The 24,697-nt window shown below is 39.0% G+C and overlaps 1 protein-coding gene across 6 annotated transcripts in view; it reads left to right on the top strand.

Moving 5' to 3' along the window:
* DIS3L2 (DIS3 like 3'-5' exoribonuclease 2) overlaps nt 1–24,697 on the top strand; it is a 348,754-nt gene that overhangs the window by 159,331 nt on the left and 164,726 nt on the right. For all 6 annotated transcript variants that reach the window (XM_060624145.2, XM_060624139.2, XM_060624140.2 and 3 more), the window contains one exon: nt 18,114–18,287. In XM_060624145.2, coding sequence (XP_060480128.2) covers nt 18,114–18,287 — 174 coding nt within the window. The remainder of the gene's footprint in view (nt 1–18,113; nt 18,288–24,697) is intronic.

The raw sequence follows: 24,697 nt of genomic DNA, 5'->3' as shown, positions 1-24,697 counted from the left end.
ACTTCCCATCACAGCAGGAAATCCAGCCTTGTCTTTTATCTGCCTTTCTGTCATATCCCATTGTGTGTACTTGATTGGACTGCTTCCTTAGTTATCGAGTTGTATGGGTGTAGTCAAGAAATCTTTATGATGTGAGTTTCTCTTATTGCTGGAATGGTCTTACAGGTTCCTTTTTCACAGCTGAGCCATTACTTCATCAAGAACTCTTTCCTTGTGGGTAAATTACAATTGAAAAAGGAGTCAAGCCTTCGAAGCAGCAAGAATATTTGCTGAATGTAAAGAAAGACCATTTTAAAATAATAGCCATATATTAATCATGTACTTCTCAAAATAAAAATATACTTAGATGGAAAACTTAGTATAAAGACATTAGAATTTGTCATTTTGTAAATATGCCTTTTAAGATCTTTGTGAAGAAGAGAAAATTTATCTTAAGAAAGCAAGAAAATGTGGTAGGTTTTCATGATACAGTCCTCAGATGCCATGTCTCTCCTGAGGGGTGCGGGCCGCAGCTGTTGGGCCTGGTGGGGGCCTTTGCCATTTCGCTCTGGCTGTCACTACTGATCTTTAGGAACTAAGGTCAAGGCTTCCCAATCAGAACATGCTGTGCTAGGACTGCCTGGGTTTCCTCTCTCATCTTTGCCAGGTTTTGACCAGGAGTGTGAAGGTAGTACTTGCCATGGATGTGAGTGTTTGTGGTTAACTTCCCCAGAAACTATGCCTGAAAACTGAGCTTAGCCAAAGTGGCTTCCCTCTGAATTTCTTCCCTGCCCCTGCACTCTGCTCGTTAAAGTTTTGAACTTCTTCTGTCTGTGTAATTGCTACCCATTATTTAAGTCCAAAGTCATTTACTTCTTCTGCAGTTAAATTCAGTTCAGGAGACAGGTGTTGATCAACTGTGTGTAAGTCACTGTGTGAGAAGTACAACGGTAAACAGGGTATGGTTTTTTTTATTCAAAGAAACGATAGCCTAACGCAGAGGGACTGTACATAAGTGTCATAGGATTAATTTGACTCTAAGAAATGGAATCCTCCTTGAGCTAATTTAAATAAAAGTGGAAATTAGTATGAGAAACTGGTGGTTCTCCTAAAACCAAGGGCAGGAAATGGAGGCAGGCCTCACGAGGAGCTCAGAACTCACAAGGTGGCAGAGGAATCACAGCTGCTCTCTCAACGACCCTGACAAGTCCCACCACCACATGGCATCTTTTCTGTACCCCTGTCTGCACGTGAGCTGGATTGTTCTGCCTCTCTCTACACAGCAGCCGGCTACCTGTCAGTAGCCTACACAGCCCCCAGTGGTACTGCCAGTCCTCTGCAGGTCACATACTGAAGTCTAGGTCACGATACAGAATTTCTAGGGTAGAAAAATCTTATCGGTCTAGCCTGAGACAGGTATTTGCCCTGATCAGTAGTTTTAACCAGAGGTAGTGGTCCAAGGTCCCATGGCCCACCGCCTAATTGGTAGGGACTGTGTGGGACTTGAGTCTCTGGGAACAAGTGTGGATAAAGTAAACAGATTGAATGGCCTGTGTCTTTGACCTCTAATTATCGTATGAAGTAGAATATAGGAATAAAGTCGTTTTCGGGAAGTTTAGAGGAGGTGGGTGAAGGGAGAAATCTAGGATTGTTCCTGAGAGAACGGAAGCCCCTTTGCTGGAAGATCACTCTGCCTGAGAGTCTGGAGTGGACAGGAGGGGACGTGACTGAAGGCAAGCAGTCCTCACAATCTGTCGTATTAACAGAGAGGAGACGGGGAGAACCTGGAGTAAATGGGTTGCAGTGAAGGAAGCAAAAGGAGTGACAAGATTCAGGGGAGAGAAGGGAGGTGAAATCCCCTAGATGTGCTCACCAATTAGAAATGGGGCATGAATGAGAAGGACAGAACTGTGGATGAACTTGCAGGCCTCTGACTTGAGTGTCGTTGGGGAGATGACAATGGTGTTGAACCACAGTGCACTGCGGGCAGCTTCAGCTCCTACCATGCCCTTGTCTTATGCCTCATTGCTTGCTGTTTCCCAGGCTGGCTGTGTGTGTTCGTAGCTCCAGACTCTTACACACCACACTTCCTTTCCCAGCAGTGGCTTTCTCCTCTCCCTGCTATTTGTTTAGTGAAATACTCCACTTTTAAACTTAACTCCGTTGTCTACTTGAAAAACGTTCCCTGATTCCTCCCTCCTGGGTGCTCCCATAGTCTGTAATGCTACTGTTATTATCACTCTGGCCTGTTTGTATTGTAATTGCTTATGTAAGTTATTTACTTGGCCATGAGTTCCTTTAGGACAAGGATACTCAGTGAACATTTGCTGGCTGGTTCAATGGCCTTAAGGAGGCCATCAATCTTGGTGCCCCCTTCCGGGTAAGCATTGCTTCTCTGGCACCCCTCGTGCCACTTTGGTGCCTCCTGTGATGGACAGCCCAAAGACTATTACAGTACTGGAGACCTTTGGGTGTTAGAAAGTTATTTTTCATCTTGTTCCCAGAACTGTCATGAGATACCTCAGTTCAGCCTTGTTTACTTCTGTACATCACACCTGTCACATTTTCTGTACTCTTCATCCTATAATGCTAGCAAAAACCTGAAGGTAATCGTTCTTAGTGAACCCTTGCTGGCTTTGAGGGATCACTGCTTTTTGTTATGCATCACAACGTATTTAATACTCTTCCTATTTAGTACTAGGCTTTTGTCCAAGATACTTAAAAAGCCACAGTGGCTTCCTCGCTGGAATGATCTGTAATTATGTAATCAGATTTACAGTTTTAAGAGCTTCCCAACCCTCTTAAAGCATCTTTCCCTTTAGAAAGTCCTGCAGTGGAATTCATGCCTATATTTTCTCAGACCTTTGTGAAATCTCCTGTCCTAAAGTCTAGAGTTTATAATCACAGCCTTCCCTTCCAGGATGTCATAGCATGGAGATACTGTGGTCACTCTCTTCTAGATTTGTTATGGTTCTTCTTCTTGAATATTTAAGGATAAATCTTGAAGAAAATGGAAAAGTTTTAGAGCAGCTACTGTGAGGAACGTGGTAGTGTTTCGTGGCAGCACTTTAGACTAAATGAAGATCTATAACTTGAACTGACCTAGAGCAAACAGACATGTTAATGTTATTTGCTCTAGCAAACTTTGGTAGCTTTAAGGGAGGAAGAAAAATAAATAGGTCAGTGCAGGTATAGCAGGCTTGAGAAATTTAGGGTTGAACTTGGGATTGTCTAGGTTTAATGGGAGGCTATTGAAATAGAGGAATTGAGAAGGAGTCACGGTGCTGTTCATTTTAATGAGAGTGAAGGACAGCAGCTTCCATTGGAGAGAGTGGCTGGGTGAGATGAAGGGAGGGAAAGGGAAGTTCTGATTGATGACACATGTGGAAGAGGAGGAAGTGGTTGGTCAGGGGGACGGGTGATCTGTTCTGGTATCTTCATCTCCCAGCTTTGACCAGTAAAGTGCCAGTTACCAATTAGAAATATATATTTGTTGACTGTTGGAAACAAATATCCTTTAACATTCCATTCAGTTTGACAGATACTGAATTTCTTATAAGGTAGATCTAAATTAGGGGGATGGTCGTTAAATTATACTAAATTGTATTTAGTAGGAGAGTGAGATAGTAACTAGGTTGGTAGAAAAAAAACAGGAGAAATTAGTTTCATTGAGGCATAGCCTACAAGAGTAGCAAATTGAAAAATAGCTCCGTCTAATCTTTCCCTCTGTGCGAAAGGAGTATTTCACCTGATCAAGAGTATGTTCTTTATTTGAAGACTCTTCTGAAGAAGAGGCTGAGTTATATAATCCTATGAACTTGAAACTTAGACTTTATCTAAGTCCTTTCCGGGGTGGGGGCACAGTATCACTTGCCCTGGCTGAGAGACAAAACGCAAATCAGGCTGAGGAAAGGGCTCTTTTTTTGTGTGACTGTTGGGCTCCACCTGGTGGCCTGGAAGGACCATCTTTGGAAAAAGTTGGGTCTTCAACATCGAGAGCATCCTGGTCAGAGCGGAGCAGAGGCAAAAGGGGTGGAGGACGACAGTGGTTCTGAGCCAGGCTTTGGTGCCAAATTGTTCTTTCCCTCGCGCTGTGTGCGGTCATTAACACTTCTTCCGTGGTTGTCAGCTTCATCCTCAACTGCTAGTGCCTCTTCTCGAAAATACTATTTTAAGGTAGGAGAGAACCTTAGCTACCGTGAGCCTTCTCTTAAAGTCCTTAAATGCTTGCATCCTCCTCTTTGCTCCCTTCACATTGACATTTGGCTCTTCAGTCTCAAGCTTCAGGGTCTTCCCTAAAATCACGTGGTATTTTCGAGCCTTTCTTCTTTTCCACATTCCGTTGTCTGTTTTCACTGACCTGCCCACATTCCTAAAGTCCCCATTCCTTACTTGCTGTTTTCTCCTGTGTCATGTTGATGAGCCAGAAAAATGGAAAATAACGTCTCTTCTCCTGATTTTAGAAAATAATATGTAACATATACAGCCAAAGACATGGTGTATTTGCCACACTTTCCTTTCTGTGTGCTGTTACTGAACTTCTGGGCTCAGGTCTAGCTGATATTTGTGCTCCCCTTGAAGGTTCTCAGGGATCTGATATCGTTGTACCTGTTTGCATGGAGTTTCCAACATGGGCCAGCATGCACGAGAGCATTTATTTGAGGGATAATCACTACAAGACTGTCTGGCTTGGCCTCCTGTGTGTGGCCTTGTTTTAAGGCTCAAACTCTCTAAGAATGTGTGATAGAGAAAGGACGATGAATGGTTTAGAACGCTAACGTTGACTGTTCAGTGTCCCTATTTTCTTTAAGGCAAAGAGGCCAATTTGAGAGACTTTCTTGCTTAATTTCTTATATCTATAGCTGGTCCCTTACTTCAGTAAGTTTTTCACTTGAACATGACCTGGACCTAATGCTGAATTTATATAAGAATTTATATAAAATTCTTACGTGCACACATAACCCCCACCTATTAACTACAGGAAGTTAGGAATATTGTTTCAGCACTGTCCCGATTAATTTTACAGTAGGACGCAGTTGTAATATCATTGATTGTGAATGGGAACAGTATTTGTGGAGGAGCCTGGTGAGTGAGAAGTATTGACGTGGTAATCCTTATAAATTACTCTAATGAGGGCCTCCTGGGTGGCTCAGTTAAGTGTGTGACTTTGGCTCAGGTCATGGTATCGCGATTCGTGGGTTCAAGCCCTGCTTCAGGCTCTGTGCTGACAGCTCAGGGCCTGGGGCCTGCTTTGGATTCTGTCTGCCCCTCCCCTGCTCATGCTCTGTCTCTCTCTCTCTCTCTCTCTCTCAAAAATAAATAAACATTAAACATTTTTTTTAAATAAATTAATGAGGAAAACTTTCTATCTCAAAACTACTTATTGTAATATCAAAAATAGAAAAAATTTAAAAAATTTTTTGAAATATATACATATTATACGTTTACTATTAAAATTATTTAAAACACGAACCACTGAAAGTAAAAAAAAATTCTAGAATTTCACCCCCAGAAATAATCACTATTAAGGGTTTGGTGTATATTTGTCTAAAATATTGTTTTTAAAATATTTGTTAACATTCATTGCAAAGTATGTTTCACAAACAAAAGTACATATGTAATACTTATGTAATTTTTGAATTTTCATATTAAAACCAACCCATGAACTCAGTACCCAGATTAGGAATTACATTGCAATATTGTTGAAGCGTCCTATGATCTTCTGTACCCTAACCACTATTTTTTTTCCCCAAGAGGTAACCACTTTCTCAAACATGCTAATCACCATGTGCTTTTCTTTATGATTTGCCCATATTTATTATCCTTAAAAGTACTAGTTTTGCTTGTTTCTAAACCTTACCAAAAATACCGTGCTACATGCTTCTGTGACTTGCTTTTTTTTATTTAACATTGTTTCTAAAATATATTCATGTATTTCATTCATTTTAATTTGTAGTATTTCCATTTCCTGAAATATACCACAGTTTACTTATCTAGCAGTGGATATTTGGGTTGAACTGAGGTTTTGCTCTTAGAAATAATGCTCCTATGAACATATCAGTGCTTACCAACTAAAGTTTTTCTAGACTCTACTTAAGAGTAAAATGACCACATCACACCCACGTGCATGTTAAACTTAACAACTTTGTACCTGAACCATTTTCCAAAGCGGCTGTGCCCATTTTTAGTTCTACTAGTATGAGTTTCTGTTTCTTCACATTCTTACCAGCACTGGATATAGCTAGATTCTTCCATTTTTGCCATTCAAGTGGGTATAAAATGGTATCTGATGATCTTAATTTATATTTTCCAAATTACTAATGAGATTGAGCATCTTTTCCTATTTTTATGATCATTATGTTTTCTCTTCTAGAAAATGTCCTTATATTTTTTATATTTTTTTCACAGTTAATTTTTTGTTTGGATAAATTTATAGAAATTGCAAACATGGTACAGAGTTCCTATAGACTTTTACCCAGCTTCTCCTTATGTTAGCACCTTACGGTACCATAAAACATTTATGAAAACTAAGAAATTAACATTGGTATGATTAGTAACATTGGTATACTTATTAAAGTATAGAACTTATTCATATCTTGCAAATTTTTCCACTAACATCCTTTCCAGTTTGAGAAACTGGTCCAGAATCCTACATTGCAGTTAGTTGTGATATTGCTGTAGTTGTTCCAGTTTGTGACAATTTGTCAGCTTTGTCTTTCATGGCTTCACACTTTTGATTTTGTAGAATGTTTTTCAGTTTGGCTGGTCTAATGTTTTCTCATGAGTAGACTGAGATTAAGCATTGTTGGGAAAGACATCACAAAGGCAGTGTGTGTCACATCAGGGAGTACATGTCAGTATGTATTACTGGTGATGTTAACCTTGATCTCTTGGCTAAGGAAGTACCTGCCAGAATAACATACTTTTTTTTCCCTTGTAATTTATTGTATTTGGGAGATTTTTTTGAGACCATCCAATTAAACTTTCACCCACTCATTTTATTCAGCATTTTTTTATTGGGCTGTTATTTGATTTGGAGCTAAAAAACATTCTAGGAAGTAATCTTTTTAACAGTTATTGGTAGGGAAAATATCTTCTCAACAGTTTATGACTTGTTTTTTCATGTTATTAATGTTAAGTTCTGAACATTTTCCAACTTTTTGCATTTTCAAATTGCATTTTCCAACTTTTTGGTTCTGGTGTATAGAATTATAATTAACTTTTGTATATTAATGCTGTATCCAGCCACTTGCTAAATCCTGTTATTAATTCTAATAGTTTGGACATAGTTTCCTTTGGAATTTCTGTGCAGGTAATCACATCATTGGTGAGTAATGACAAGTTTCTTCCATTCTAATCCCTACAACTTTTATTTCCTTTTCTTATCTTCCTAAACTGGCAACTTACAATTGGAGAGAAGATATTTTCCACACTAATAAGTGATGAAAGTGCAATTTTGAATGAAAGTAATAATAGCAGGCATTTTTTAATTTTTCCTGATGTTTTTTAAAGGATAGTATTAATAATTTTGCTAATGTGGCAGCTAGTTATTAAAGGACTCAAAATACCTAAATACGTGTCTTTGGGTTTTATTTGTTTGTTTTTACTATCTTCAGTTTTCTTGCTTTCCCTTTGGAGTTTCAAGGAGGAATAGATGCCCTTTTTCCAGGCCCTAAAGCATTAATTCGTTTATTTTATTCACTAAACCATCATCTGTTAGGCACCTAGGATGATTAAGACTCAGAGTAAGATACAGAAATAATGTTTATTCTCTTTAGGATGACCCTTTTCATCTGCTGGTAAGTAGAGATGTACCCAAAGCACTATGATACAGTTAGAAAGTGGCATGTGCCAGAAAGGAGATCTAACAAAGGACAGTGATAGCATTGAGGAGAGAGATTTGCTCTGGAGGACAGGGTGGCTTCCTGGCCTTGCCGCTATATTCCATGAAGTTGAAATGAACTTGGTTTATGTTTTGTGGGCCTGCTTCAACATGGAAGCCATAAAGGGAGTGCCTTTAAGATAGAAATACATTGCTTAAGGAAGGAGCAACTTGTAGTATTTTTATGCTCTAGAACCAATAGTACCTTGTCAATATTTAGTGAATGCCTGCAAGATATATGATGTGAACAGTCCTGAGACTTTATTTTTTATAATAAGTGTGTTACATTTTTTGTTTCAGAATGAAGGAAGAGAAGGAGAAGTTTGCTTCTCATGAAAGATATTTTAAAATACTTTATATTAGTTAGGATGGTTTTACCACCAGGTGGTGGAAAACCCTGACCTGAAATGATTTAAACGTTAAGGGAACATATTTTTTTACAGAAGTGGGAATCCAGAGGTTGTTGCGAGCTCCAGGGCCCAGTATAGTCAGTGACTTTGTGATGTTGTCAGGTTCCCCTTTGTTGTCTTCAGTGGTCTAGTAGAAGGTTCTTCATGGTAGTGAAGACAGCCGCCAGTATGGTCAGACTACATGCTTTCTAGATCACATACAACAGGGAAGGGGGAGATCCTATCCACCAACCATGATATTGATAACAGTCTCCAGTGGAACCACATCCTGATTTCATTAGAATAATGAAGATCTGCCTCTGGAGCTGAAAATGAGATGTTCCCTATATGAAAAAGATTAGGTTTCTGTTAGAAAGGAGGAAGAGGGAAATGAATGTTGGGTGGGCAACCAGTACTGGGCATCACAAGTTTTTATTAGATTGTAATAAATGTTCCTATACTTTTTAAATTTTAAAAAAAGTTAAAATATTAAAGGAAGTCTAGAAAATGAGAAAAAAGTCATTCATAATCCTCCCTTTCTAAAATAATTAATGCCATTTTTAGCTATTCCCCATCAATCTTCTCATAAATGTTTTTACATAGTTAAATTATACTATATCTTTGTACATTTCTTTTGTTCTTATAGTTCTTTTTTTTTTTTTTTAATTTTTTTTAACGTTTATTTATTATTGAGAGACAGACACAGAGTGTGAGCAGCGGAGGGGCAGAGAGAGGGGGAGACACAGAATCTGAAGCAGGCTCCAGGCTCTGAGCTGTCAGCACAGAGCCTGACGCAGGGCTCGAACTCATGAACCGCGAGATCATGACCTGAGCCGAAGTCAGTCGCCCAACCAACTGAGCCAACCAGGCACCCCAGTTCTTATAGTTCTTATGTACCCCTGGACCTAGTTTCCCCTATTTGTAACATATTAGTATGGTACATTTGTTACAACTAATGAACCAGTGCTGATAACATTATTAACTGACATCCATACTTGTACTCAGAAATCCTGGAGTTTTAAAAATTGAATGTCCTTTTTCTGTTCCAGGATACCTACACATTTATTTGTTATCATGTCTCCTTATGGTCCTCTTGGCTATGAATTTCAACGTTATTTTTGAAGGACATTTACAAAAAAATTTTTTAATGTTTATTTTTGAGAGACAGAGCATGAGTGGGAGAGGAACAGAGAGCAAGGAGAATCCAAAGCAGGCTCCAGGCTCTGAGTTGTCAGCACAGAGCCCTACATGGGCCCAAACCCATGAACTGCAAGATCATGACCTGAGCTTAACCAACTGAGCCACCCAGGCACCCTTTGAAGGACATATTTTAATGCAGAGTAGTGGTTTTTAAGTGTGGTTTAAAAACCTCAAGTGTGGTTTTTAAGAGAATTGGCCAGACATTTTGATGCAACTTTGAATCATAGTTGTCCAAAAGCAGCTGTTGCGATCTTTTAAGACAATGAAGACAGAAACTACCTAGAAAGCTATAATATTGGAACTATAACATATAGAAGGGAATTTTACCTGCAGTATTCATTTTAAGTAAAATTTACACCAAAATTAAAAAATGAAAGCAAACCCTTCTGTAAGACAAATAGGCAATGTATATAAGTCAGTTCCCTAGTAGGTCATGCTTCTGTTTAGATCCCAAGGTATTCTGGTTTTTAGGGTGGCAGCAGAATTTACGAGTAAAATAGCATAAGATTTTTTTCTGGGACATCCAAAGCCAAATGCTTGAGCTCTTTCAGCATGCTGACTGGTTAGATTTTTATCTCCTGCAGGCTATCCTGGCTATGGTGCTGTCAATTCTATCTCCGGTGAAAATCTATAATAAATTTATTTAAATAAGGTACTTGAGAAATGTTCTTTGGAACTTAGTAAAATAAATGTTAATTACTACTAATAGAAACTTGGAGTCATTGATTACATTTGGAAGCTGTAACCAAAATATAATTTTGTCTTTACGAGCCGTATTGTAATTTTGGTAAACAAGTCAAGATTCTTTGGATTCAAAATAGAGTCTAGTGAAAAATTTTTCCAGAACAGAAAGCACCAATAAAACTAAATAAAAGACAACTATTTTTCTTCATTAAACTTCAGTTAACATTCAGTGAGTGATATGACTTGTTCTGACGATTAATATTAAGTCCACCTTTACCAGCTTACTTTTGTCCTCCGTCTTTTTCACCGCCCCACCCCCACAGAGGTGGATTCGGTACTCAGCACTAGTCTTTTGGGGAAATTTCTTCATTTATTGGTAGGCCATAGTTCTTCATCTAGTAGTTTTTCAGAACAGGTTTATGAGAACTATATTCTTCGAGCTCTTGCACTTAGAAATCTTCATCTTCAAAGTCCAGTAGGCTTCACTAGGCTATGTTTCAGTGGTGATTTTCTGTATTAGTTTTCCCTGAGACATGGCATATACTTTCTCTATGTGAAATTTCTTTTATTTCAGGAAAGTTGTCTTAATGGCATGGAAAATGTTTTCTATTCCATATATCTAGTTCCTTCAGGAATACCCCTTATTCCAAAGTTGGATCTCCTTCATCTGCCTTTCATTATCTATCTGTTTTCTCTGTAATCCTTTAAAACACTCTTTGTACTTTCCAATTGCATCTTCCTCACTTCTCTCAGGCTTTTTCTCAATGAACCTTATTTTTTTTTCAGAGTTAGTCTTCATTAGTTACCTCCTTCCTTAGTTACCTCCTTCCTTAGTTACCTCCATCAAAAATGACCTTCACTTGGGGCGCCTGGGTGGCTCCATCGGTTAAGCAACTGACTTTGGCTCAGGTCATGATCTCACAGTTCGTGGGTTCGAGCCCAGCGTCAGGCTCTGTGCTGACAGCTCAGAGCCTGGAGCCTCCTTCAGATCCTGTGTCTCCCTCTCTCTCTGCCCCTCCCCCTCCTCGTGCTCTGTCTCTCTTGTCTCTCAAAAATAAACTTAAAAAAATTTTTTTAAATGACCTTCATTCTGGAGTGGTTTTATTTTTCTTCTCTACTTATTTCCTAGGTCTAAAGCACTAGGTTTTTATTTCCTTTTGTAAAATTAATGTTTTTAATATGCACTTGCATCTTTGAGCTCTTTCCTTATAGTGGTGATATATTCTTGTGAATGTCTTTGGTCAAGATACCAATTTCTGTGGCCACATACTTACAGAATATGTTTTTTTTTTCTTCTTCTGCCATTTCTTTACCTTGTTTCTTTCTTCCTGTTGACACGCAGTATTTTTTTTTTAATGGAATGTCTGGGATGTCTCCTTCCCATCTTTAAATAATGGTGTCTTCCCAGATTTTAGTACTATATTTTAAAAGTTGGATATTATAAAGTGTCTTTTGTTCAAATGTTTAGACCCTTTCCCACTTCAGGCATAAGATAATCATTTTTGGCCATTCTAAAATCACCAGCTAAGAGTAGGGTGGCCAGTGTTTTAAGTCTGCCTCACAGAGACTGTTACTGATGCTTTCACCACATAGAAGAATGTGTTTCTTTTCACACTAGTTTCATTCTCTGCATTCTCCCTATGATCTACCTCATTTTTTATACATCCCCAGAAACTATGCTATCTGATTTTGTGTAATTAATTATTTTATGTGATTTGTGATACATTAGGGTAGAATCATGTGAAATTGTGTTTTATGGGTAAATGGTCAGATATATTGGCAATTTCACGTCTCAACATAATCTGTGATTAACTTCTCTGCATTATTACTCACCACTGTTGAATCTTTACTTCTGAGTCATCCCTCAACTGGCTTGAATTGCAAATATGTTTCTCCCCCCCAGGAAATGGGTAGTATACTTTGTGCCTTGTTTTATCAATTGGGAGTCTAACTTCCAATTCAGAGGAATCATGACTATAGCCCTAGCAATATTAAAATCTTTCAGTTGTAGAGGTGAGTATTATTGGGAATGGGTCTTAAATATGATATTGAAAGGCCCAACTCCTCCCATGAACTCTTGGTTCCCAGACCATATGCTTGAATCTAGGATACTAAGAGCAACATTATATCCTAGAGGATAGCAGTCCAGCCTCATAAGATGTTGCCTTCCAATTTAGTTCATTAGTACGCTATTACACCATTCTAATCCGTGCAATTCAGTGAGCTTTGCTACTTCTGGAAGACTAAATCCTCAATTACGTACAGTGTTGAGTAATATAATAGTTTAAAAGATAATTTGGTAAATCTGTGGGTTGCGTTTCTATAAGCAAGATGGGTGGACCAAATGAAGGTAGCAAACCCAAATCCAGAGTTAGTGTTTCTTTCAGTAGAGAGAAGTAACTGCCCTCTCTATCACAGAAGAGCTCAGCAAACTCAATCTGCTATCAAGTAGTTGGTGGGTCTTCTTGCTGTGGTTCTGAATCAGAGGCTCAGAGCTGGTTGCTGCTGGCATACTGGCATCCTGCAGGTGTGGTAGTCAGGTCCTCATTAGTGAGAGGAAGTTTATGCTGTGGAGCTAATTTTCTGCTGCTTTGTACCTTGTTTTTATTCCCATTGAGCAAACACTGCAATGGTTGGGGAAGGAGGTTGGTTGACATTCTCGGGACAAATCGTCCTGCTTCCACAGTGGAAGTCTTTTGCTGAGCATTCTTATGGAACACAAACAGTCATACTCTGGGTTCATTTCAGTGGGCCCATTTCATGCCCATGTCTCTTCCCCAGATGTCCTTGTCACCAGTACTCCAGTCTTTCTTCTTTCAGCTCCCTGTGATCTGCTAAACTTGTAGCAACTGCTCATCAGGCCATGTTTCTTCAGCCAAAGTAGACCATGGATATATTGCTTGAAGTTCTGCTTACAGGGAGGAAGTTTCTGCTCTACTCTCTTTTCAGAGACCACCCCTTAGAATGGATATAACCCTATCATAGTCCACTTATGATTCATGACAATGGAAGGTCAGTTGGAACTAGGCATCCAAGGTCCTCAGACCTTTCTGCATCCTCCTATATAATTGTGTGTGTGTGTGTGTGTGTGTGTGTGTGTGTAGAAAAAGAGTCTGGTTCTCTAAGTCTTATTCTTTGTGATTAGTACCCCCACATTTCACATGAGAGACTCAGTGAGACCCTGAATTTAATGATGTAATAATTTACTGCCCTTTGAATCCCCCCTCCCCCACCCCCCCACCCCCCCCCCCCACCCCCGTACTTATCCTGGCAGCTGCAAGAGATTCAAAATACTTGTTTGAGGGGCACCTGGGTGGCTCAGTCGGTTAAGTGTCTGCCTTCAGCTCAGGTCATGATCTCGCAGTTCATGAGTTCGAGCCCCACATTGGGCTCTCTGCTGTCCATGCAGAGCCCACTTCAGATCCTCTGTCCTCTCCTCTCTCTGCCCCTCCTCTGCTCATGCTCTCTCCTTCTCAAAGAAACAAACAAACAAACAAATAAATAAATAAATAAATAAAACAAAAACAAAATATCTGTTTGATATACATAGGAAGTCCCTGAGTTTTCAGCTTAGCCTGGAATCAAGGACTTAGAGGCTGACCATGTAACTCTTTGCTTACATCCCTTTTTCAGGTTCTTCAAGCCTCTCACTTTCTGTGAGGCCCTTGATTTCTTTTCAATAAACTCCTTTTCCATTCAGTTAGTTTCTTGTGCTTGCAACCAAGAACCCAGACAGATAAAGGCATTAGTTTTAGAAGATGAATGTAGAAAACAGAACCTCAGGAACCTATGAGAATAATAGATGGGTTGGAAGTAACTCAGGTCCCATTAATTTCCAAAATGTCCTTCAAACTTCAAAGGCAGTGACAACAGATTCCTTAAATCCTCAATAGGAATTTCATTCTAGTGAACACAGGTAATAATGTAGTCATTTTGAAAATTAATGAGACTTGAGTCTTTAACTGTATAGAACCTTTTGTTTATTTTTAAGTAAGCTCTACGCCCAATGTGAGGCTTAAACTGACAACCCTAAAATCAAATGTTCCATCCTCAACTGACTGAGCCAGCCAAGAGCCCCATGTCTAGATTCTTTTTTTTTTTAATGTTTATTTTTGAGACAGAGACAGAGTGTGAGCAGGGGATGGACAGAGAGAGAGGGAGACAAAGAATCTGAAGCAGGTCCAGGCTCTGAGCTGTCAGTACAGAGCCTGATGCAGGCTCGAACTCATGAACCGCGAGATCATGACCCAAGCTGAAGTTGGACATTTAACTGACTGAGCCACCCAGGTACCCCCCCCCCTCCTTTTTTTTCTTTAAGTAGGCTTCGTGCCCACTGTGGGGCTTACACTTATGACCCTGAGCTCAAGACGTGAGCTGAGATCAAGAGTCGGATGCTTAACCGATTGAGCCACCCAGGCGCCACCCACAGAAATTAGTAAGAATCTTGAATGTTTAAGAAAATTGTAGGTGAGAACAAAGGCAAATCTGGAGAGCCAAGGACAAGAAGTCCAGTCATCATCTTTTATCAGGATTAGTTTGGCCACAATGCCAATGGTTCCTCCCAGTGCTTTCTCAGAACAACATTGCCACTGGACACTGCTACTACCACTGCGATCACTGGAAACCATTCCGGCTGCCACGAATGAATCTTAAGCACCTCTCGGTTTTTGTGTCATTCTCTCCACATTCAAAGTCATGAGTTATGGCAGAGTCTAAATCATACATAGCGTGCTGGCCTCTGGTTTTCATAGAATGAGAGGGGTCTTCTATAAAGGCCTGGCATTATGTAGCAGACTAGTCATTTCTTTAATGGAAACTGTAGTTCTTTGGCCCATTTACATGTCACGTAGAAGTCTTCTTTTCTAATTTGTGTGCTTTTTCTTTCCTTTTCTTGCATTATGGCACTCAGTGGGACCTCCAATGCCATGTTTAATAATACTGGTGAGAGTTAACACCCTTGTTGTCTTCCTGGTCCAGAGGAAAGCATGTAGTATGTCACCATTAAGTTTTGCTATTAGCTCTAGTGTTTTCATAGGGGCCATTAATCAAGTTGAGGATTTCCTGTTCATTACTCATTTATTCAGAGTTTTGATCATGAATGTATGTTGAATTTTGTCCATGCTTTTTCTGCATCTATCAAAATGATTGTATATTTTTCTCATTTTTTGCTAATATGGTAAATTATATTGATTTTTGAATGTTGGACAAATCTTTAAATCTTCACTTGGTCATCAGGGTGCCTGGGTGGCTCAGTTGGTTAAGCATCCAACTCTCAATGTCAGCTCAGGTCATGATCTCACAGTTCGTGAGTTTGAGCCCTACATTGGACTGTGCACTGACAATGTGGAGCCTGCTTGGGATTCTCTCTCTCTCTCTGTCTCTCCCTCTCCCTCTCCCTCTCCCCCTGCCCTGCTTGTGTGTTCTCTCTCTCTCAAAATAAATACATATTAAAAATACATACATATTTAAACCTTTACTTGGTCATAATGTATTATCCTTTTTATATACAGTTAACCCTTGAACAATGCAGGGATAGTGGCACTGAACTCTCACACAGTTGAAAATCTGTATATAACTTTTGACTTTTTCCAAATTTGATACTAATAGTCTACTATAGAGTGGAAGCCTTACCAATAACACAAACGGTCAATTAACACATATTTTGTATGTTATGTGTATTTTATACTCTAGTCCTACAACAAAGTAAGCTAGAGAAAAGGAAATGTTAAGAAAATCATAAGGAAGGGAAAATACATTTACAATACTGTATTTACCCATTGAAAAAAATCTCCGGTAAGTAGACCCACACAGTTCAACCTCATTGTTCAAGGGTCAACTGTATTGCTATTTCTGTCTGCTAACATTTCATAAGAATTTTCAGTCTGTGTTCACGAGGGATATTGACCTCATGAATCCTTTGTCTGATTTTGGTTTCAAGGTAATGCTGGCTTCATGAAACCAGTTGGAAAGTGTTCCACCCTTGTCTGTATTCTGAAATAGTTTGTATGGAATTGGTATTAATTCTTTCTTAATGCTGTACATGGCGGCATTTGCCAGTGAAGCTATCTGGGCGTGGAGTTTTCTTTGTAGGAAGGTTTTAAACTATGAATTCAGTTTTTAAAATAGATATAGGAGTATTTAGGTATTGGTTTCGTTTGAATAATCTTAGGCAGTTTGTGTTTTTCAAGGAATTTATCCATTCCATGCAAGTTGTTGAATGTATTGGCTTAAAGCCATTCATAATTCTCTTATCCTCTTAATGCTTGTAGGATCTACAAGCATTAATGCTTGTAGGATGTTTCCTCTCTCATTCCTGATTCTGGTAACTTCTTATTCTTGATTAGCCTCACTAGAAACTTACCTATTTTATTCTCTTTTCAAAGAATTAACTTTGGATTTTATTGGTTTTCTTTATTCTTCGTTTTCTGTCCAGTGATCCTTATTTCTTAATTATTTTCTTCCTTCTGCTTACCTGGGATCTTACTTGCTTTTCTTTTTTCAATTTTTTCGGATAGAAGCTTAGATCACTGATTTGACACATTTCTTCTTTTCTAATATGAGCATTCATTTAAAACATAAATTTCCCTCAAAGTAATGCTTTAGCTGCTTTTCACAAATATTGACATATTGTGTTTTATTCATTTTGAAATATTTTCTGATTTTTTTTTTAGCCCACTGGTTTTTTAATTTCCAAATATTTATGGATCTTCCTGACAGCTCTCTGTATTTTTTCCCTCATATTTTTGCTGCCTTTGGCTTTTTGGTATGCTTTCTGGGAGATCACCGCCTAAGTCGGAGAACGTAGCACTGCTCTGAGCCCATGTTATATGTGAGCAGCCCACAGGCAACCCGCAGGCTGCCTCGAACCTATGCTGGTGGGCAGTTGTGTGTGCCAACTATGGGCTGGCTTCTCTTGGCTGGCACATGAGAGGTGGGGCCAGCCCTGCTGCCACCACTGCCCAGTTCCAGTAGCAAGCCTGAAGATGGGAATTCATTAGAAGTCTGCATATGAGGCCACCACATCCCCAGTCTCTCCCTCTACCACTGTGCACTTAAGAACTCTGACAGCCAGGCATCTACCCTTACAAAGGATACAGAATCTTCTTCAAAGAAATTGAATGGCTCCAGAGACAGCCCTAATGCCAGAGCTAAACTCCTTACAGTAAGACTGTCTCCTATTCAACACCTAACTTAAGGCTTATAGTCTAAACATAGCATGCCAATACTTAGGAGAATTGAGCACTATCAGTTTTGTTTTATAGGACCCACAGATGAAGAGTGATATTTGCCTTCTGAAGGGTGGAACCCTACCCATAGCATCAGAACTAGCCTATTAAATGCAATCTTACTTTTAATAGACCAACACCCCAAAATGTGAATGGTGGTTTGCCAAATGACCAGATTATAGATAATTTTAACTTTCTTCTTGGTGCATTTCTGTATTTTCTAACTTCTCTACAGTGAACATATATTACTTGTGTGTTCAGATGAAAATATTTAATATATTAAGGTAAAAGTTAGAATTGTGAAAAATACGTAAGCGTCAGATTCAATCTAGTGAGCATGACTTAATGTGTAGGTGCTATGAAACTAATGACTTAACAGTAGACTGAGCTGATCAGAATTGTCTCTAAAGGTGTTTGCAAGAGAAGGAATTGACAAAAGGCTTTTACCGGTACCAATTTGACTTTTTCATGAAAAACAATTGCAAGAGGCCCAAGAAAGGCCAGCTGGCCCAACTCCCTGCATCAGAATTCCTGGAGAAAGTTAAAATTATACTGTAGACAGGGATTTAACAGGACAAGAGTATCACTGTCTCTTCTCCTTGGCCCCCTACTCACTGGTGATGGTGTTCTTGCTGGGGAAATTCGGACAGGAGGTTTTGAAGATTTTCCTACTACCTTCTCTTTTAGAGAATAAATGATGCCAGTGGTCCATTTATTCACTAACATAGTTGTTCCTCTCTGTCCTGTCCACAGGCATCTGGCTAAGAGTCTTGGGCAGGCTGGTGAAATTGAGCCTGAAACAGAAGGAATACTAACAGAGTATGGTGTGGATTTCTCTGAGTTTTCTTCAGAAGTTCTAGACTGTCTCCCTCAAGGTCTGCCCTGGACAATCCCACCAGAGGAATTCAGCAAGAGAAGAGATTTAAGGTAAATATCTGAAGCTCTTTAAGAACAACACGTTTCTACCTAACTTCAAACTTAACTTCTTAGGGACGAGGCTCAGATATTTCCATCTTTCCACCAACATTCAAGTTCAGTTCTATTGAGAATTAAGTGCTCTGTACCAGATATTGGCAAATTATGGTGCACTAAATCACTGCCTGTTTATGCACAGCCCAAGAGCTAAGAATGGTTTTTGTATTTTTAAGTGATTGGAAAAAATCAAAATGAAAAGAATCTTTAATGAAAACTCTATGAAATTCACATTTTAGCATCCATTAAGTTGTATTGGAACACAGCCATGCTTACTTGGTTGTATTTTTTTCTATGGCTGTCTTTTTGTACTACAACATTAGGTTGAATAGTTGCAACAGAGACCATATGGTGTGCAAAGGGCTCTCTGGCCCCTTGGAGAAAAAGCATGCCCACCTCTCTTCCAGACCATTCTAATTTCAAAAGATACAATTGCCATCTTTTCTTCTCCTTGTTACGCCCCATAGGTCTGGTTGAATAAAGACAGTGTTATCTGGTCAGAAGTACCTTCCTTCACATGGGCCTCTTCAGGCACAGAGCAAAGGATTCAAAGCTTCTGTGCTTGGAGCTTCATTTTAAAGCTTTACTTTTAGGTCTGGAATTTGTTGGAAAGTACTTTTGTGGTATTTTTATAACAACATCTTCTTTGAAGATGTTTCTTCATTGTGGGATGTTAGTTCTTTTCTGATATTTCTCTTCAGAATTTGGTTTCAGTACTGGCATTCATTTTGGATGCCACATGGAGATATTTAGAACCAAGAAACTTTTCGTACAACCCACTGAGGCTGTGGAAGGTTTTTCGCTAAGGTCATCCCGTGTCAGAGTCATTTCCACCACACTTGCTCGCTTCTTGCGGCTGAACTTATGATCCCTTCGCGCTCAGTGCCCGTTACTCCACCTAGTTTGAGAATCCTCCTTCTCTGCCCCCTCTTGCTGTTGTATCTTTTAGGAATTTACTGCCTTTTTTTTTTCTTGCCAAGCGTAAGCAAGGAAAAGGAGATGACAGTCCCCTTTCCTACTTATTGGTGGAACACACTTTATATTTGATGTCACTTAACTGAAGTTACTGTCCTGGCTTTCAGCAGTGACCACCACTCACAGAACTCCTGCTGGTCAGTTATCTCATCCTGGGCTTTAGATCTTGGGCCCAAACCTTACCCTCTCTGAACCTTCATTTTCTCATATACAAATTGAGGGGCTTGTTTTCTGAGATCTTTTCCTAAACCTAGGAATCCATAAAAAAAATTTTACTGAGAATGAATGCCTGAACTTTATTGTTTGTGCTATAGGTCAGTGTAGCCATTCCACAGTAACTATCAACATTTGAAATGTACCTACCCTTTCACCCAAAAACTTGACTTCCAGGAATCCATCCTACCCAAAGAAGTGTACAAGGATAGATGTGTGAGAATGTTCATTGCTGCTCTGTTGTAAAAGTGACACTTCCAATGTCCCTCAACAAAGGAATGGTTACATAACCTGTGTCATATCAGCAAGGTAGCATTCCAGAAGCTGCCATCAAGAGCTAGATCCATGTGGACTGTCCTAAAAGGATGACCATAGTATCTTGCCAAATATGTTATATAAAAATGCTCTCCAAATGTGCGTGTATACACATGCATACATGTATCTGCACATATAAAAGTATACATGCACAGAAAAAGGTCTGGAAGGAAATACATCGAACTGTTGACGGTGATTATCATGTGTGGACTCGGTGGGATAGCTGGGGGTAGGGAGGCAATATTTTACTTCAGTTTGTAAATTGCTCTATTTTTCGAATTACTTTTTAAAATAACTTTTATGTCTTTTAAAAATTATAAATGGGAGTATCAGAAAAGAGAGGCGCTTAGTCTTTTCTAGCCCGATTCCTAGCCTGTGGATAAATAATAAGGCACTTCAGCAGTCAGCCCTCCTAGCGTGTTCTCCATTGCTTCTCATAGCCCCACCTCACCTTTTTCTTTGGCTCCTGTTGCCTTCTGGGTTAGACCACAGAGCAGGAGGCCTTGCTGTGCAGAAGACTTCTTTTAAAACGTGCTCATGTGTTCTGTGAAAGGTTCCAGAGATACAGGGAGCTCATAGGATGCCCTCTGCTATGAGCATAGCAACAGAGTTTTGTTTTTTGGTTTTTGGGTTTTTTTTTTGAATCCACTTACACCTGCCAACACTTTCTCCTTGCCTGTTACCTCTAGCATTATGTTCCTGAAATTCAAATCTGATTTATTTTACTCCTTGGGCTTAAAATCTTTCAACTGCTTCCTGGTACCTGTAGTGGTAATCTCTAAACTTTTTTGCACACGCATTCCCAGTAATGTGTATGTCTTTATTTTAAAATCACAAATATATTTACTGCTTTGCTAATTTGTCATGTACATTCTATACATAAAAGTAGAAAAGTGAGAATAAAATCAATTCTGAAGATATTTTTATTTTACTTTAAAAAGGTGTAGAAAGCTGTTTACTTTAAAAAGGTATAGAAAACTTCACATTAATAATTTGACTTTTGGTGAGAGCAGTGTGATTGAAATTCTTTATTATTTTTTTTCAATTTTTGCTTTCACAGCCTACGATATAGAAACACAAAAATCTGATTATAAGTTCAGTGTATTTTGATACTTGGTTTTAGATTTAATGGTTATCAGAACTGAAAAAGATACCTCAGCAGAAGTGAGTTGAACTTAACTAAATCATAATACTCATTTTTTTTAGTCCTACTAACCAATTATATTCGGAAGTATAATCCAGCTAATAACTTTTCATCCTTCATCGTGTCCATCAGGTCTTGTGAACTAGTTGAAAGCTGCTACATTTTGTTTTAGATTTTTTAAATATGGGCTCATAATCTGGTTATTCTTCAGTTAGCATCTTTAAAAACTAGTTAGAAAATTCTGTCAGGAAGTTTAAGTGTATAGATATGAGTAGTTTTACAGTTTATACTCTAAGACCATTTTTAGGTCCCCAAATTGTCTAACATTTCAAACACCCTTTTTAAAAATGTTGTCTTCAAAATCTGAGTTTCTTATTTTATTTTCGTTTAGAAATCAATCACTTTTTTTCTCATTGTTAAAACATCACTTTTACCTTGAAGATACAGAGTAAGTGTGTTTATTTTTTCCTAAGGACCTGCTGGCTAACATATGATTGACGGTCATTGTTTTGAAATCATAATGTGGCTGATGATGAATTTATATTGGGAGGAGAAGAAATGTCAACTTTTCTGTTTTCTTGGTATTAGTAGAATTAGTATAGTTGAGCCTTACCTTTAGTCTGTGGATCTTTGTAATAATCTTTTTTAGCCACTTGCCTATTTTGTAATGATTAGTTTAGCTAAAACTAGGTAATTTCCATAAATCCATGTATGGGGCATAGGCAAATACCCACCGATCACAGTTGGCTGAAAGCATAGGAAGTAATTGAATGCCATTCATGGGCAGTAGGGACTCGGTATTTGGACGGAGTTGTGACGGAGGGGAGAGGTACTGGGTACAAGAGTTTGTAGTACTATGATTTCTTCTGCTCAGGGGTCCAGTGCCTTCGAATTAATGTCAGAAAAACTCGGAATGAGTCCCAGCACCCACTAAAAAACATGTGCTGTGAGTAAATTAATACATACTCTATAAACTCCCAAGTTTATAGATAAATTAATACATACTCTGTAAACTCCCAAGTAAAACCTTTGCCATTTTTCTTTTTCTGTCTTCTATATACAACTATTTATATATGTTATTTTTATATGTGTACATGTAACATACTCCAAGTACTAAGTTAGTTACTGGAAATACAAAGACAAGTGAGGCCCAATTCTTGTTCTTTAGGAATTTACTCTTTCTCGGGGAGACAGATTTACACTCAGATAAATTACTGCAGAGTATCGCAAGTGCTGTAATATCAGTATGAACAAACTGCCAAGGGCATTGGTGCTTGCGCTGAGATCTGAAAAGTGAGCAGGCATAGAGGGAACTAGAGTGACCAAAGCAGTCTTCATTCAATGATAGGCTGCAGCTGCAGAAAAGGTGACACCTTCCTCTAAGACTCCAGATCCTTCTGTAACCGGGCTCACAGCTCCAATGGCTTCCTTACCCCTTCTGCTCGGCCACCCTGCCATGGAGGCCACAGTGTTACTCTGGCTGTAGCTACATAAGGACTTCTACATACCCGTTTAGGTTTGATATTTGAACAATTATATTTGGAACAGAAAAGTTCCATCAATCTTTAAACCTCATAATCCAATTATGTCAGTAAAATTCCAGTTTTTTAGTCCAGTGGAATTGGGGTAATATTTTGCAAACTGAAGTTGAGAGAAATAGTGTTTATTTTGAAAAGAAAAATGGTTGGTTAGCAATTTTCAAGAAGGAAGGCTGGTGTAAACTCCTAGGGGTGATCTGGCCCTTCTGATCGGGAACGCCATTTTTCTGGACCTAGAGCTCTAGTCCCTGGAGAATCCCTGCTCGCATGGCCTAGACCTGCAGCTCTCTTTAGCAGGGCATCTGAGGTTAAAAAAAGAGAAGAAAAGAAAAGGAAAAAGCAAGCGACACCAATACTTCAGGCCTTTGGGGATCAGGAAGAGAATGTATCCAAGGAAACTGCTCAAAGGGGGTTGCACCAGGAGCCCAAGAAACCCCAAGGTTATTTCTGAGACTGGCTCCAATTATTGCTAATTTCATTCTTATTATTTTCTTTCCTTTGTTGCTAAACTGGAATAGGAAACCAAAGCTTAAAAGCTCAATTAAAGTGGAAAATGGAAACCTAAATATTGGAGGGGGAAAATACCACGCTAAACTGATTTTTGTATTTTTCCTATAGTTAGTAATATTGTGGAAGTTTGGATCACATCACTTTTCAGTAAAATACGAGCTTCCTTGAAGTAGAGGTGGTATCTATCACTTTTCACAGGAGAACTAGTGGGTATCTATTTCTTTACTGTCCCCTCAATAAAAAGGGTGCCCAGTGACCTCCACTGGACCATTACAAATGTGAAACTTGGCACTTAAAATTGCTTGCTCTAAATTTTCCAATTGCTTTCTCTTTTTTTTTTTTTTTTCCATTTAATGTCCTTCTGCCAACTAGTGATTTTATTATTATAAACAGGACATTGTATTCACTTTTAAGAAGAAATATGAAGCTGGAGGTAAAATTACAAACTGCAGCTTCTCGGCTGCCAAAATAGAAAACAGTGAGCTAAAAATACTGAGCACAGAAAGGGTGCTGTGGCAAGAAATATTGAAATATCTTCAAGATGGAACTGTTCCAAATAGACAGACATTTCCTTTCACTCCAGGTAAAACCAACCTTGAAATAGCTACTTGAAAGGAGAGACATATAATACTAACCTCTTTCAGGTCAACCCTTTTGTGGGAAAGCTTTCAAACATAACTAACATTAAATGACTAATGATCTTGCTGTTTATCAGGAAGTCCAGTATGATTAAATTGCCATTTAGAAAAGGTTCCTCTGGTGAGGGAGTGTGGCAGCATAGAAGGAGTACCAGAAGGTAGTCCCAGCTCTCCTGGGAACCGGCAGGGTGACCTTGAACAGATTAATTAAATTTGGGGAGACAGAGAGAGAGAGAGTACTTTCATCCTTGGTAAAATGGATTATTCGATCAGGTTAGGATTTTCCAAACAGTATTGGTAGGTCGTGAGTCCTTTGGGATTTTAATAGGCTGTCATGAAGTAAAAGGGTTCTGTGGCCAAATATTTTTAGAAAACAGTGGGGTAATAGATTTCTTAGAGCTTTTTCTCATGGATCATCTCATGGACCTAGTGTTCCTCAGACTAAGTATTTCAAAACGTACTCACTCTGATGGAGTATGATTCTGGGTTTGAGATGTCCTTTTGGAGTTATTCACGATCATCTCATCCTTGCACTTGAAAGAGGTGGTATTCCATCGGTGACCAGCGGCCACACTTATCTGACAGATGCATTGACTGTGCCTCCCTGTGGGCTACACAGAAAATCCAAGGATCATGCTTTAAATCTCAGCTCTTCATTGCCAAGGGAATCCCTTCTTTCCTTACCTGGAACAGAGCAGCATTAAATTGTTCTGCATTAAACAAGGAAGCTGTCATTGTCATTTGAAACCACTGGCGATATTATTCCATTCACATAAATCCCGATTCACTGTTTATGAAATTACAAGTAACTCATAGAACATACCAAAGATTAATGGGGCCTAATGCTCATATGGAGTAGCGGCTTCTCAGAGCTCTATGCTCTGCCTGTCCTGCTGATGTCACTCTCACATCTCTCCACTTTTTAATGCCTGGGCTGGAGATAAAAGAGGGCACCTTCCAGCAGAAAGTTTTGGGAAAGAAACAAGCCTCCCACCAAAGATACCGGTGCGTGGGAAAGGAAGGTAGAATTTG

The sequence above is a fragment of the Panthera onca genome, chromosome C1 (genome assembly GCF_046562875.1).
Source record: "Panthera onca isolate mPanOnc1 chromosome C1, mPanOnc1 haplotype 2, whole genome shotgun sequence".
Taxonomy (NCBI): Eukaryota; Metazoa; Chordata; class Mammalia; order Carnivora; family Felidae; genus Panthera; species Panthera onca.
The sequence above is the reverse complement of the archived record's forward strand: the minus strand, read 5'-3'. Positions and strand labels throughout refer to the sequence as shown.